The sequence below is a fragment of the Eurytemora carolleeae genome, unplaced genomic scaffold (genome assembly GCF_000591075.1).
Source record: "Eurytemora carolleeae unplaced genomic scaffold, Eaff_2.0 scaffold647, whole genome shotgun sequence".
Classification (NCBI taxonomy): Eukaryota; Metazoa; Arthropoda; class Copepoda; order Calanoida; family Temoridae; genus Eurytemora; species Eurytemora carolleeae.
Window position 1 is genome coordinate 85,244 of NW_019397569.1, and position 16,701 is coordinate 101,944.

General features: G+C 31.0%; 2 protein-coding genes across 2 annotated transcripts; both read right to left on the reverse strand.

Annotated features, from left to right (window-relative positions):
• Positions 1-266: 266 nt before the first annotated feature.
• On the reverse strand, positions 267-5,247 carry LOC111714970 (uncharacterized). The gene is made up of 8 exons (XM_023490198.1): positions 5,213-5,247; positions 3,863-3,946; positions 3,088-3,139; positions 2,318-2,367; positions 2,037-2,088; positions 1,724-1,763; positions 901-993; positions 267-490 (listed from the first exon to the last, which is right to left on the reverse strand). The coding sequence occupies exons 2-8, from the start codon at positions 3,889-3,891 to the stop codon at positions 426-428; spliced, it is 381 nt and encodes a 126-aa protein (XP_023345966.1). The 5' UTR covers positions 3,892-3,946; positions 5,213-5,247; the 3' UTR covers positions 267-425.
• A 1,282-nt stretch (positions 5,248-6,529) lies between these two features.
• LOC111714969 (uncharacterized) lies at positions 6,530-9,244 on the reverse strand. The gene is made up of 2 exons (XM_023490197.1): positions 9,112-9,244; positions 6,530-8,583 (listed from the first exon to the last, which is right to left on the reverse strand). Exons 1-2 carry the CDS (start codon positions 9,240-9,242, stop codon positions 7,299-7,301), a joined length of 1,416 nt encoding a protein of 471 aa, XP_023345965.1. The 5' UTR covers positions 9,243-9,244; the 3' UTR covers positions 6,530-7,298.
• Between the last annotated feature and the right edge of the window lie 7,457 nt (positions 9,245-16,701).

Consider the following 16,701-nt stretch of genomic DNA (forward strand, 5'->3'; position numbering starts at 1 on the left):
TTGCTTTGAAATCAACTTTATTAACATAATACTACCAAGCGATGTTTTTTATCATTCTCTTTGGTATTAAAGAACTTAACAAATTATGGAAGAAGACATTTAAAAATTATTTCCCAACTGTCATGCTTCCTGGACTAGGAGAGAATTTCTAATGTCGTCTTCTGTTTTTCTGACATTTATTATTCAGTTCCTTGATTAACCACAAAGGATGAGACTGTAAGACTGTATTTTAATTAATAATAAACAATTTTGTTGGTTTAAATATATTTTCTAGAGAATTGAAAAAATCCATTTATTGAAATACAAGAGTTAAAATCAAATAAAACTAATGTAAAAAAAAGACTTTTAAAGTAAATTCACCAAAAAATGGATAAATTATTTATAAAAATACGCTATTTTATGTTTGCACAGGTAAAATATAGATTTCACATTTTTTCCATCGAATTTTCATCATTTCTGTGCTCATGCATTGACATCATTCCCTCAGGGCCTTAAATAATTCAGTTTTATTTGTTTAACAGTTTGATTTGTCTTAGCACATCGTTCAAAAATTAACAAATGCATCATGCATGAACTTTTCTTGAAGAAACTGAAACGTGGAGCGAACGGTTTTTTGTTCCATTAAAATCATTAAATGTTATACTTTTTATAATCAATAAACTATAGTTAACGACCAAAATATTATTTCAAGCATTTATACACAAATACAAAAATACAATCATTAATTTTTAGCAGTGAAACGAAAATTTTTAGAATGTGACGACTTGGAAAAGAACAAACAATCTGCAGTTAAAGAATCTCGTCAACGTATTTGAATTGAACGGTTTTCAAAGTTCTAGCCCTAGTCTAGTCCCTAGAGGTTGAAGACGAGGGAAGGTGTAGAAGGAGAACTTGTTTTACCTGGAACAGTATCTTGAGGTTGAAGACAAGGGAAGGTGTAGCAGGAAATGGAAGCACAAATCACGCAGAAAAGAAACTCAAGCAATCCACAAACTACATCAAGAGAACAATTATACAACAGGGTGTTCCAAACCATGTTGTATCCTGTTTAGCTCAAATTCGGAACTTCTGGACCAAGCAGAAAATTTAAAAGCATTCAATCCAGGGTGTAATTTTTAAGAATTACCCCCCCCCCCCCCTACCCCGGGGGGAATGGTTTTTGAAGATCTGGGAGGAAAAAATTAGAATTGGCAAGTCAAGTTTTTTTCATTCTTTTTTATACATTTTACCCAAAAATTTATTTATTTTCACAAATTCAGCGAATTAATCACCAAAAACTTAAAGCTAACTTCAGGGGAAAATATTGATTTTCAAATATTTATGCGGCAAAGACAAATTTCAAATTTAAAAATTAAGATAAAAAAAAATTCCTCCATGCTGCTATGATAATGTTTAAATTTTCTTTAACACTTTATATAAATCAAACACAAGGTTTTCCCAAGAAATATGACAGTTGGTGAATAGTTTTGAATGACTTCTTCCATATAATGATATACTGCAATAGATATCAAAGACTTTTTGCAGCTTATTTCACTAAAACAAATTTTACTCATATAAATTTTACTTTAAAATCAATTTTACTAAAAGATGACTGCCATACAATATTTTTATTATTCTCTTTGGTATCAAACAACTTAACAAATGGCGAAAGAAGACGTTTTAAAATATTTACCATGACTGTCATGTGTCATGAATACGTTATCCAATTCGTCCAATATATTACCTAACAATATGGAGTAGAAACTAAGCATCAATTCTAACTCCTAGGAAATATAATATGTTATTCGATAATGAGATAATTGTTATTCCCACATCTTTACTCTTATATTTATAATCCCCATTGGAAACTTAAAGCTCTATTGTTCAGACTCAGAGGCAAATAAGGAATAAATACCAATTTTCATCGATTTTTGATTGATTTGATAGGTTTTAGAAATTCTAAATCCAATTAGTTTACTTTTATTGGAAAAATTCAGTTTCTAGGCAAATATAAAAACTTATAAAAATTGAATTTTTAAAAATGAATTTTAACTTACCCCAAAATAGTAATACTCTTCTTCATAAGGAATTTCATGCACATTTACACAACTGTGGAAAAAAAGTTTTTGGGAAAAATGATTTTTATTAAGTTATCAAATTGTTTAAATTTCATAATGATAAATCAAATGATAAAATGGTAATTTATTTTTTGTGTTCAAACAATTTAGTAATTTATAAGCCAATTTCTCAAATTTAAAATACTCTTATTAATGATTATTTTTGATAATTAATTTGATATTAATTATATTTTTTTATTTATTATTTGTTTTAATTTTACCTTATAATGATAAGTACGAGAGAAAGAATGCTACCAATACTATTTAAAACCTAATTTGACAAAACATTTATAAATTTCATAAACNCTATTGACTGGCAACTTATTGTCATAGTATTCTAGAAAAAAAGCTAAAATTTATACTTTTGCAAAAATTCCAAATCTTTAGCAAACTGTTTGAATTTATCAAAAATAGATATTTTTTTATTAATTTATACATTGCTATGCAGTAAAAATTCAGTATTTCAAATTTTAAAAAAAACTAAAAATTTTAAATGACGAGACTGCTAAAAGAACCCCTGACAAACGTTTAATTTGAAATTACAAAATAAGAAAGATTTTAATATGGTGTTATGATATTTCAAACATAGAATTTATAATTTCGAGCAAAATTCATCATTTTGAAATGCTTTCGGTAATTCGATATCAAAAGCCAATTATTTTTTTTACGTGTTAAAGGGACTGTAAGCGTAATTTCAAGTGACCCTCCATGCAATGTCCACAACGGTATCCTTGAAAACCTTTATCTGATAAAATAATGTTAGAGATATTGTCGTTTTTCTAGGTTTAAAGTATTCAATTCAGATAATTCTGATATGTCTTACTACAGTAGAAATGCGCAAATCATTTTTGTAGAGAACCCACGATTAAAAATAATCAAGTTTTAAAATGTTAAACATTGATATATAATTTGATCAGACAAAACTTGTAAGGGTACCGTTGAAAATCGGGCATTGCCATCTTTGCATGGAGGGTTTATTGTAAAAACTTACAATTAATGCGATAAAATCACAATTGCTGATCGTTGATTTTGTGCACTTCATACTAAACAAAACAATGTTAAAATATTATTTAATTAAATCATACAAAAATATTCACTGATTTGGAAAAATTTTAATTTAAAATTGTGTTATTTTTTTCATTTTTAATATAAAGAAATGTTATTTAAGTTATGCAGATAAATGAAAAATGTTCGTAGTTGCATAATTGATACTTTATTGTTGGTCTGAATACAGTGGTAAGTGATAATGTCAATACTATGAAGACGACTTTTCATTTCAGTTTTAAGCCTTTTTTTGAATTACAAGTTTACAAGTAATCAAATATTTTTTAATTGAAAGCTTCATTTGACTTCTATGTTTAAGTGTATCATTGCTGTTGAAGAGATTTATTTAAATAAAAATTTATATCAAAAATCGTCCTCATTGTATTGATAAAATCGCCTACCACTGTATGAATAATAGAAAATACAGTTTTTACGCTCTTTTTGACAGATTTTGTATATTTTATTGCCATGTACACAGTAATAATCATAAACCTCTGAAATAGAAAGACGACTTTTAAACTAAAGTTATAACTTTAAATAGTCCAATAATCCATGGAGCCCAGCAATTATGAAGTTTAAACAGACCCATTTCACTTAATTAGTGACTTAATAAGTGTCTGGTAAAGCTATTTGCTTTGTAACAATATCAAATACACTTAATGTTGATAAAAAGTCTACTTCCTAGTTCAAGTTCTCATTTCTGGTTATCATTGTATTTATACCTGAGAACGATACCAGTGACTCCTAGCATGATGTAAAAGAGTCCACAGTACACCCCCTCACCACTCGTGAAGTCATGTGTGTTTCTTTAACAAGAGTTTTTGTTTAAAATGCAACCGCAACGATTTACGAATTCAATTCAAGGGACTGTAAGCCTAATTTCAAGTGATCTTCCATTTATAGAGAAGCATGACCGATTCACAACAGTAACTTTTAAATCTGTGACCGGGCAACGATGAGGTAGATACCCTCATTCGTATAGATGAAGAATGATTGCAGTGGGACACTAGGTTACAGTATACACTGTACAGTGTACACTCCATGCTAGTGTACACTCACGCAGTTTCTTCATAAATCAGAATATCTACGAGATCCTTGATCAAACAAAGGTTTAAAAGGTATCATTGTAAATTGGACACGCCACTCTATAAATGGAAGATCACTTGAAATTACGCGTACAGTCCCTTTAAGCTTGTTTATCTGTAGACAGAAGGAGTGCAGTTCAATGTTTGCTACATTTCTGACACAACTTTGTAGTCTCGTGGTCCCGCTAGTTTTCATATGACAGAAGCAATTTACAAGGTGTCCCACGAGACATGACAGTTTGTGAATAGGTTTCAATGTCTTCTTCCATATACTGTAATAGATATTATAGACTTTTTGCAGCTTATTTAGTTTTAAAAATCTTACACTCAGATATATTTTATTTTGAAACTTAATGTAATATAGCTAGCATGAAATATTTTGTATTATTCTCTTGGGGTTCAAATAACTTAACAAACTATGGAAGAAGACATTTTAAACTTTTCACCAACTGTCATGTTTCGTGGGACACCCTGTACATAGATTTGACTAAAATTCAAGAATAAGTAGTTTAAAAACATAATGTTGAACATTTTAAAACTGTATTCTCAATGTTATAGAAGTTAAATTGCTTATTTGTTGTTGATATGTTCAATGCTAAGGACTCGAAGAATCACTACAAAAAAAATACATCTGTTATGACTGTAAGGAACTGTAAGTGAAATTTTATGTGTCCCTCCATGCTGTAGATTTCAATGCCCGATTCACAACGTTACCCTTGGAAACGTTGGTTAATGATCTACAATGTTCTAGAAGAAATTGTCGTTTCTTTAGGTTTAGAGGTGTTTAATTTTAATCATCTTCAGTAACCTCTATTGAAAAACCACAATTCAAAATAATCAGTTTTCATGAAAATAAACATTGATATATAATTCATACTTTGTCAGACACGGATCATAATTAAACCGTTGTGAATCAAGCATTGCCATCTTTGCATCGAGAGTCACATAAAATTGCGCTTACAGTCCCTTTATGACTTATTTACTTACATATGTTTGTAGCTCAGTATCACAATTTGGGCGATCAAACTTAAATGTGATATGATTTATAAATTAGATATTACAAAATAACATGTTTATTGTTTAGGGATCTATACACTTTTTGTTTATTATTGAATGTTGAGAAACTCAATTGCTATGTTAAAAATATCATATTTTCCTGACAAATCCAAATATTATCTGAAGAAAGAAGACAAACTTAAATTTTCCAAAATATGGCATTTTTTATTTTTTATCTAAAAATTCCAGCTATGCTTTATCTTCAGCTGGAATCCAACTGACAATTTTAAGTACTTAAATCCCTCTCTGGTACATTGATTGATTGATTATGTAAGATTTGTAAATCCACAACAGCTGATTCTCTGGAATCCATCTTAAAATACGCAACAGCTGGTTCCGTGGATTCCATCTTGAAACCAGGATGCGTGTCCAATTAGAGGCTCTGAAGAGTACACAGGTCACAGACCAAATCATGGTAGCATTATGGTGTTTTTCCAGGGTGAGGGGGGGGGGTTATGTAAGTACAGGGTTACACTCAAACAGTGAGACTTCAGAGACGACTTTATTACATTTTTACTGTCTGTTTCTTTACATTGATAATTCTCTGCAATTGTAAACTTGTTTATTTTGCCACTAAAACTTTGAATAAGCCATTCAAATATTATATTTGAGGCGGAAGACTTAATTTAACCTTCATGCTGTAAGAGTTTCTGGTCATCTTCAAAGTCTCATTCTTCGAGGGAAAGTCTGTATTTTACTTTCTACCTTTTTGTGCATTTTTTACTCAAGTCAGATCTACAGAAAATTTTAAGGAGTTTTGACACAAATTATAGTTTCCGAAGTTCCCTATATCTATCCTGAGCAGAAAACTTTAGAATGTGATATCCTTAATCCCGATCTGTTAATTAATCTGGAGATTAAATTCATGAGGAGAACAAGCAATATTTAATCAGGAGATTAAGAAAAAGAGTGGATCAAGCATTAATCACGATATCCACCATTCTAAAGTTTTCAGCTCTGATGATGGTGTAAACCTTTTATATTTTAAATGTAGATTACTTGTTCTACAGAATTTAGTTAGTACATTTTTTGTAGTATTTAATCAATACAAAAAAACATAACAAACAATTTATGAATCCAAAAATCTTATCACAATTTTTCATTCCACTCCTTGCAATGTAAATGTATCTTTATTCGGTTCTCATTGTATTATATTAAATTAATACAAATAATCTTTTTTTAATCTTTATGACAGAAACAACCCTCAAGATTGAACTGAAGAGAGCCAACTCAAATGAAAAAAAATCTTGAAATAACTAAACGCGTTTAGGTTAATATGGTGAAAATATCTATATTTAAAAATACAAGTATAGATACATATTTGGTTTTATGTGTTGCATTAATATAAAGCTAAAGCTTTCACATTGAGTCTAGTCTTGACATAAATTTGAAAAATAGCTGGGAAACCCAGCTTTGCCTTGGAATCGAAATAATTGCAAGCTACAAACATTCCTGTTGTAATAACAAGTAACTCATATCAACATTTGTGGTAGATTGAGTAAGGAGTTCATCATCTGATGGATATGCAAAGAAGCAGAGATTACTTTTTTTATAAATCTAGATGTTTCAAATCTAGAAATTTTGAAACATTGTCACCATGACCAAAAGTCTTTTAAATATTACAATTTCAATAGAGATGTGTTCTGAAACATAGCTGCAACAAACTGCTTCCTGCACTGTAACACAGCTTGATTGTTGTATACATCTTAATTAGAAGATTTTAATTCTTCAGATTTTAAAAAAAACATGCATTTATTGTTAAATTAAATAATTAGTTATTTTAATTATGAACATCGTAATTAAAAAAATATCAGGGTTTTAAAATTGAACACCTTGTCTTAATCTACAGGGGATGGTGTTTGATTGTCATTTTGTCATGAACTACATCGTAGAGGCATCGCTTAAGATTAAGATTAAGATTAGTATGTTTAAGAAATTTTTGATATCTTATTTTGCGTTGAACAAATAAATGCATAACAAAAAAAGATGGTCAATTTAAAATATTAGCATATAATCATTATCCCTGCTTAACAGTTTGCTTCATCTTTTTCTTTGGCGTAAACAACTCAAAGAAGTCTTTAAGCAGAGGGATGATGGAAATACATGACCATCCAAGATAAAATCCAAATGCAGATCCCACTTCCACAAGGAGGGTTATTTCAGTAAAGCTTCGCTGAGTCTCGGTAACTTGTACTGTTGAGCTGAAATACAGGTTGAAACCAGAGATGGGAGCTTCCTCTTCCATCAGCTTCTTAGCATGAATTTTAAGAGTTTTGCAAGGTGGGTAACAAGCCGGGATAAAATACTCCTGGTGATATATCAAGGGTGGTCTTATATTATCTTGGTAGTAGTTGATATAAGGCAGTACTAAGCTTGAATTAAGAGGCTGTCGGCATTTACGAGTTTCATTTTTTGTCATGTAGGGTGGCATGCAGCCTATTAGCTTAGAATACTGAATGTTCTGTTCTTCCTCCATGCACTCCTGAAAGCTGGAGTATTTTGTAGATTTAGTCCCATAATTGGTGCATTGTGTCTTTGGATTGTTTTCATCCTGGATATTCTTCTGAATACTGATTTCATATAAATCAATTTTAGGTATTGTTTGAGCATCAGTTGGAGAATCAATAGAAAATGATACTTCAGACAACAAGTAGTCTGTGCTTCGAGAAGAATCAACTATGAATAGCTGAATCATCTCTGCCTTGTAATAGATCATTAGAGCCTCAGATAATGTCAGATCTTTTGTAGAAATGTCCTCAACTTTGTAGCAGAACCCATGGGGAACAAAAAACTCTTTTGTTGTGTTTAATTCAACCCACGTCCCATTATTTTTCATTATGAAGGGATTTATATATGAAACACTGTCATTATACAACTTTTTGCTGAGACTTTCAAATGACAAATTGTTAGAACCACCCCACCCAATCATACGAACAGAAGAGCTGCTTTGATGAAGAGGTTGAAGTGGGCATTGGGTTATCATAGGATTCATTTCTGGATTAGTGGATTGAACACTGGCTGAATTAGGGTTAGATATAGTTAAAGGATCAGCAGAAAGTGCAGCAGTCACAGAATCACCTGGAACAGGAGTCAATATACCAGTACCAACAGAAGGTGTTACAACCTCAGGACTGGATTGACGTGAATTTGGTGGGCGCCTTGTTGGAATTCCTGAATAAATTCCTTGGACATATCCTTCTTTAGCATTTTGGGAATATCCGGCACGCATAGCTTCTCTATTATTAAGACCAAGTTGATATTTTCCACAAAGAACAATACTGATCCCAGACAAGTCTTCCAACCTAGAATATAACTATTTACATAAAGCCTCAAATTTCTATAAATACTGCATAAATAATGTTAGTTTCGGTCATGTTCGGGGCTAGTAACTAGAGAGAAGGAGGGGGGGGGGGGTTGCAAGGTGCATATCATGCATCTCCTTGACCACTTGTAATTGGTTATTACTACTTACACAGTGAGTAAAAAATTCCTCCTACATTACTACATTCCCTTCTGAAACTCCTATTTATGGCCATGTCATGATCATAAAAAGTAGTGTTTATATATAAATTGAATGTTTTTGCATTTGTGGTATAACTATCTACGTTAAGATTTAGTAGTTTTTGTTTTTTAAGATAAAATTAAACAACATGGATAATTAATAAAGCTTAAATTGTTTTTCATTTAAATTTTTCCATATCATTCAGTTGTTTAGTTGTCAAATGTGAAATCAAAATTCATTTATTTGAATTTACTATATTGGGACACTTTAGCAATTAGCTTAGCTAAAATTATTTGAAATATTCTTAAGATATCTTGAATAATCTTACTTTAAGGGCACTGAGTACTGTGATGTGCTGGTGACATAACTCAGATAGGATACCACAGAGTAGTAGATCTGTATTGCAGATATTATAGTAAGAACAGCTGTAGTGACCACAATCACACAATTATTGAACATCTAAATAAAGGTTATTTGGAACCGTGCAGTTGATTTACTTCTGAGGCTGGATGGAAAAATAGTTCTAGAAAAAGTTTGTGGAATGTTTGCTTAACATGTTGATTCTTAGTCAACTTATAAAATATTGGAATAATCCATAAATCATGTACATAGAGGCAGGAATTAGCAAAAAAAACAGCTTATATAAATCATAATAGCAATAATTAATTCTCACAACAATTTCTTATAAGACTCTTTTTGATTAGAGGTTGTCTTTGTTAGTTAACTGGCAATGCAAGTTTTGAACAAGTGTCTGCATGATTTTCTGAGATCTGTGATTTAGCAATAGGCAAGCAAAATTAGGGTTTCCATTATTCGGGAACAAAATTTCCTTTTTGGAAATGAAATGATCCAGAAATTTGTTTCGTAAAGTGGAATTCTGGAAAATTTCTGGATATAATGGAGACAGGAATTTTTCCAGTTTACGTTATGTAACCTGTAAACCAGAAATTTACAGAACCTCATCTGCTTGTTTATATGTTAAACACAAATATTGAGATTGGCAAATTTATCTGGTTACATACTAGAAAATCAAATAATTCTAAAAAGTTTAGTCTATGTTAACAATCAACTACTATTGTTAATGATCAACTAATGTCAACAACCACATTGAATGACATTATCCTGAGACTGTTCTCAATCATAGAGAACAGAACGTGGATGGAACAATCGAGAAAAGAACAAATGAACGATGATTAAACAATCAAGCTGAAGCCCCTCATTAACAAATGTGGAAGGAAAGTTTATAAAAAATAGTAACATGCTCAGCTCAGGATATAAATTTTCTGGCTTTTCCTTAAGAAAACACTTACACCTTTGCTTTGGACTTAAAATTAAACTTGTATATTAATTACAGCTGATGCCTCTGGCATACTGTTTGAATATCTTAATTTGTCTACACCAAGCTAGATCTTTGATCAGACCCACTGACTCAAGGTTGTGCTTTTTTGGAAATCAACCAGAACAGAAAACAAAACAAAGCATAAGTTTGAAAAAAAGTTATACCTTTTTGCATGTCCTGAAAGTAAAATTACCCATTTTCATAATGGATTATCTACCGAGCTTTTAAATTCTAGCAAATTTAATTAAACATTTGGGTTTTAAGTACCCCATGCATGAATTAAGGGTTCTTAATATATATGATTCTTTTGCTACCAAATTTATATGAGTCTTACCTTGTCCAAGGACCTTGATATATTGAAGAGTAAATACTAATAATGAGCCCTTATGTATATATGTATAGAATATATATACAGTGTGAATACAAAAAAATACCGGAATTAGCGTTGTTCAGCAAAACAATTTATTAAAATGTTTGCAGGGTTTTTTTTTTTAAGTGCACAAACTACAAAAATATTTGTTGGTACACAGAAAACAAAATCTTTTTCAAAGATCAATTAGAACATTTTTATTATATCATATGCCAAAGTTATTCATAAATTTATTGCAAAGCGGAATTATTTTTTATTCAAAATCTAATTTTTATAATTGCAAAAATGTGTAAACATTAAATACATATTTTAAATCTAGTTTCCTAAGACTTAGAGCAGATCTGTGCTTATCATTTTTCGCGGATTTTTTGCTAATAAATTTTTCAATACATTTTTTATAAAATTTTGAAACAGAAAAGCATGAATATTTTCCCATTTATTTGGGAAAAAGAACTTCATTGAAAAAAATGCTTTTTGTTTACTTTTCTTTTTTACTTTCTAGGCCTAAATATGAACCCTGCTCAAAAAATGTAGTGCTGTTTAAAACCATGCTAATCCTGATGTGTTTACTCACCCTGTATATAGAACTGGGTGTCGTTCCTTAGGCCATTAGGCCATTAATCTGTTTGTTTAGGATTACGTACTTATATCAAGAATCCCCCCTTCCCTTGCCTCCCTTTCCCGTGAGGGATGGGAAAGTTAAGTTGAAAGTAAATGTTTGTTTTTTATAATTTATTTTTATATCTCTTTAATTATTGAAATATTGATTATGAAATTTAATCATTTTTTAAATCTACAAATTGTACACCCCCTTTTTCAAAGAACGGGGGTTGGAAACGTTCTTGACTACAAACAGAATGGAGTTGGAACCATTCTTGGGCTAAGAACACCAATAACGGAACGAGAATGGAACAAGAACAAAATGATTGTAAAAAAGGAACGTGTACGGAACAATCTAGCTGAAGGTTCTCGTTCTAGAATGGAACTGAAGGATTTAACTTATTCCAGTTCTTTCCTGCAAATAGCATATTTTGGGGGAGTATGGGTCACAAAAGTACAACACTGTCTGAATATTTATACTACAAGGCTCTCAGGGCGCTTCGTGCCCATCTTGAATTTCAATTGGACATTTTCTCTTTCTATTGTAAAACAAAAGCAAAATAACTTGCAGATTTTATAAAAAATATTGTGTATTTCCAAAAATTAATAAAAATTTGTTGGAGGTTAATTTTTGAAAATTTTAAATATTCATAATCATAACCTTCCCTTTGGTCAAATGAGGTCCCACACAAAATTTGGGCCCGATCGGTTCTGCCGTTTTGATATTTATTGGGTACAAATAAACAGACATCTAAAGTATATAGATGATCTTGCAGCCCCATCTAACATCTATGAGCCCCACGAAAGAATATTCAATGACAAAATTTAGTTAGTGCAAATTCTAGTCATTCAGCAAAAAATGTGCAAAAAAATCGCGCATACATTTATCAAAAGCCGTTGACCAGCGAAATCGAATGTGAAAACATATTTGCAAAATGTTTAAAACCTTCAAGAAAATTTAAAAAAAAACTAGGTCCAGGATTTTCAAAAATGTAAAATTTGTTTAATTTCGTGCAATTTTTGTTTTTGCACAATTTTGCCTAAAAACTGTATTTCTCAACAAATATTTGGATGTTTCCACAATAAGGTTAAAGTGGGGGAGTCTATGCCCCCCCCCCTCCAAGAGTATTTTGAACAGAGGAAACCTCAATAAGATTGATATAATTTGTATTCTAAATAGTTTTGAGTATGTACTATCCATAGAAGCTTGATCAAGAATATTCACATATGCAAACATGTTTTTATTAATTGGTTTTGTGTCGTTAATACAACTTACTAATTCACTGCCACAATATTATATAAAATCAATTTTCAAACATTAATTTATTAACTCCGTAGAACGAATCCGTTATGGTCATAAAAACATATGGCAATGTTTGTGGTTAAACATTGTTATATTTATAAATAACCACCCGTATTAATTTAAACAAGAAATTGAAGAATATTAACTGATATAAATATTAACATAAAAAATAGAAATATTAATATAAAAAATATAAATAAAATCACAAGAAATGAAATATAAAATGATCGTTGGCAAGCCATCAACCATTATTTCAGAGACAACATTTTAAGACATCATTTTAAAACTTCAAAACTCATAAAAGTGTTTTCTTTATTTTTTGTAAATGTTGTCAAATTTACGATCAATTAACGTAATCACCGTTACTTTAGATTAACGTGATCATCGTTATTTTAGATTAACATGATCACCGTTATTTTAGATTAACGTGATCATCGTTATTTTAGATTAACATGATCACCGTTATTTTAGATTAACATGATCACCGTTATTTTAAATTAACGTGATCACCGGTATTTTAAAACACATTCGTTTGTTTTTTAATTATAAGTTATTTTGTCATGTACACTTCCCTTAATGATTTCAAAATTATCTACGGTTTTGCTGTTCGTTAACAGAATTACTCCAATTGCTAGGCTTTGTCAAATATTTTATCCTCATATCTTTGAAACCTAATGTTGTGTAGTTTTGATATTTCAAACTTTGATAATTTTATCTTACAGAATTCATAGTTTGAAATATCTCAGGTCTACGACATTGGGATGCAAAGATATAGGGATCAGAAATTTATGGTTTGTTTCAACTTGCCGTTTGCTTATGTACGTTCCTAAAAAACGACTGGTTCATGTTTCATTAAAAAGAATCTAAAATAACTTTTCTTTTTTTATAATTTAAATTACGAATCTAAATTTACTTTCTTAAAAGCCATTAAAAAAATTGACGTTTTAACATTTGTGACGTTTTTGTCAAAAATAGAAAAAAATATTTTTAACATTTTTCGTCTTTCTTTTTGATATCTTAGTGAGCTGGACTTGAAAAGTTGGACAAAATGCCAAAATCATAGATGGAGGTTAATATCATCTCACATCTACAAAAATGGTCCAAAGGGGATAGTGTTAATGATTCTAATGCCTGCAAAAAGAATACTTATATAAGGATGTTGGAGGTAGGAGCACAGTGTTCAGTGTCCATGGAATAATGTATTGGTTCGATTTTCAATACACACAATATTTATTTACCGACTTTTGTAAACAAGAGTCATGGAAGTCAAACAAGGCTTTACAAATGCATGCATAAATTCGAAGGTTATATGAACGGAGTATTGAGTAATTGCAATAGAACCCGATCATTTAAAGACCTGATTCACAAAGATACCCCAAAAACCTTTATCTTATAAATGGTGAGCAGATATCCTCGTCAAAACCTTGAAACTTTACGGAATAAAATGGAATATAAAAAAGTTAATATTTAAACAATACAAATTAATTAGTTTTTTCAGAACAGACATCGACAATTGAAAATATAGAAAACAATTACGTTTTCCTTAAACTCGGATCAACGCCTAACAAATGATTTAATTATGCTAGTCTCTTTTAGCTTTGATAAAACAAATTCATTTAAAAAAAACGACTTTATCCCTTCAGGCTTAACACCTTCATAAAAGAAATATGTATGATGTACCAGTATATTTATTTTTAATATCAAACTCTAAATAATAAAACAAACATATAAAAATATCTAATCTTAGCCAATTTTCTAAAATTGTAAAAAAATGATTACTAAATACACAAGAATAACATAAAAAGCAAAAAAAAACTAGTCAAAAAATAAATTCATATTATCTTTCACAAAAAGTATATAAATATATATAAATTTGTACTAGTATGTCTTTATCCTATTTATCCTTAACCCCCCAATCGTTTTTTGGCGATAGGAATTTTCTGGCTTTTCCTACTAACACATGTCCATCACTTTCTACTATGAAGCTATAAACCTATTTTTTGGATTTTGGATTTTTTGGATATCCACCTTGAAATGAAGTCATCTATGTCTTTATCTGATTTGGTTGTTTTAACATCAGTTAAGCCTCCTAAAGCTCTTGCTCCACTCTTCTCTGCTCTGGTATAACTTCTCCCAATTTCAATTGGATCAGAGTCAGACTTTTCATTTCCTGATTTTCCTAAAATCTCATATACCAACCACTACTTGAACTGCTGGTTTCCACTCAAACCACCCAATGATGTCCAATCTGCACTCCCCCCTGCTTAACTGTTTCCCGACGTCAAGATTTTTAAATTTTATTTTGTGTTTATTTGATCTATGCAAATTTAAAAAAACCCCGTTTCAACAGGACTCCGCAGGGTTAGAACAGGGTTTCGTGGTGTTGTAATAGCTGGTTCTGCTAAGTACCTAGGTTCGAACAGGATCGTGGGGCGAGGGAGGGGGTGCAGAGGCGCCATGATCCCCGCAAAAATGACCTCCGAGCCTCAGGATTTACAGAATTACCTCCTGGCCCCGCAAAACTGGTCTCCCAGCCTCCGTGACGTCACCAAGCCTTCCGCTATTCTGTCTCCACGCCCCGCATTTTGGCTCCAATAAAAAAACATTTAAATATTTAAATATTTAAAAAATAAAATATTTCTCAACATGATGAAATAGTTCAAAATGATACATTAACATTTTGTATTAAAAAGTGAATTTTAATTGAGATTTAAGGCTTGTATTTTGTTTTCCTAAATTTTACTAATTCCTTAAAATGTGAAGAACTATTGCAGTTTGTATAAAGATAGAAAAATTTTATATTATTTTAGAGGGGTCTCATATATGAATCAAACAATATCAGCGGCAATTTACAAAACAAGGTAGTTTTTGTGAAATAAAATAACCCCAATAACCCCCCTTATATCCGCCACTGATGTACAAAATGGTGGGTTAAACAGTTCTTTACACTATGACGGAGTCTACTATGAAGAGACATATTTTGATATTTGTTTGGTTAAGCCAATAAATTTAAGCAAAAAATAAAAACAACAAGCAGAGACCAAAATGCGGGGCGTGGAGGCTTGGTGACGTCACGGAGGCTGGGAAACCAGTTTTGCGGGGCCTGGAGGTAATTCTGCAAATCCTAGGAGGCTTGGAGGTCATTTTTGCGGGGATCATGGCGCATCTGCACCGGCCCTCCCTCGTGGGGCTCCTGGCTGCAAATGGCTCCCCCTCCCTCGACTATTCAGTCATAAAATAACTGCAATTTAAAGGCCAGAGGGGGGGGGCACAAATATCAAGCCCAGACTGACTAGATTCCTGTTCCTGCGCCTGTGCTTAATTTAAGGATATACACAGGGTGTCCCAAGAAACATGACAGTTGGTAAATAATTCGGAATGTCTTCAAATCCCATACTGTAGTAGAAAGACTTTTTGCGTTTGTTTTCGTTCAAAAAAATCTTTTAATAAAATATGTTTTACTTTAAAATCAATTTTACTATAAATATGACTACCATTAAATATTCTTATAATTCTCTTTGGTATTAAACAACTAAATGTAATTAATTATGGAAGAAAACATTTAAAATTATTCACCAACTGTCATGTTTCGTAGCTGACACCCTGTACCTACCATATGACCCACTTTTTTCGGATAGGATATCAGTTACGCGGGGAAAAAAGTGTTAAGCAAAAAGAACTTTCCAGTCAATTGCTACTGTCATGTTTCGTGGGACACCCTGTACAATTAAGTATAATCAAGTTTATTACATGTATTTATAAAAGTAATATTTATGAACTTGGTTTAAAAACATGAAATTTTCTGGAATGTCGTCTTCTTGTATTTTATCAATTAGGTTTAGAGCAATTAATTTTATATTGACTGAATATTTATTTTTATTATGAAACATAGACTGAATTTAGTATCATCGGAATATTTGTTTCAACGATGTTTTTTTAAAAATTAATTTATTAAATTAAATTTAGTCTCGATACACCTTAGTTCTGATGATATGGCACCAATAAAAATAAGAAACTTTTGCGGCATTTCGCAGCGTCAGCAAGAGTAAACAAGCGGTGTGTTAAAAAATAAACCCGATTATTTTTTAATTTTATTTACCGTTAAAAATAACATTTTAAATCCATGATTTATGAAAATTTACAGCTTGTTAAGCTTTCTTTAGTTTAAACTCTTAATTTGTTTTTGCAAGTCCACTTAGATTCAGTGCCACTGCAGCCTTACAAATGTAGTAAATTATACTAAAAGAATTCAAATTAGAATTTATGTTTCAAGTAAAGCAGTGTTTTTGTTTTTATTCAGGTTTAC

Bases quoted from the DNA above. Each gene is read 5' to 3' on its own strand.
- LOC111714970 (XM_023490198.1), bottom strand. From the start codon at position 3,891: ATGCTAGGAGTCACTGGTATCGTTCTCAG. The intron at 3,140-3,862 runs GTATAAATACAA...TGTTTTGTTTAG, and splicing joins GTCACTGGTATCGTTCTCAG to TATGAAGTGCACAAAATCAA. The intron at 994-1,723 runs GTAATATATTGG...CTCTTGATGTAG, and splicing joins TTTCTACTCCATATTGTTAG to TTTGTGGATTGCTTGAGTTT.
- LOC111714969 (XM_023490197.1), bottom strand. From the start codon at position 9,242: ATGTTCAATAATTGTGTGATTGTGGTCACTACAGCTGTTCTTACTATA. The intron at 8,584-9,111 runs GTAAGATTATTC...GTTATATTCTAG, and splicing joins CAGTACTCAGTGCCCTTAAA to GTTGGAAGACTTGTCTGGGA.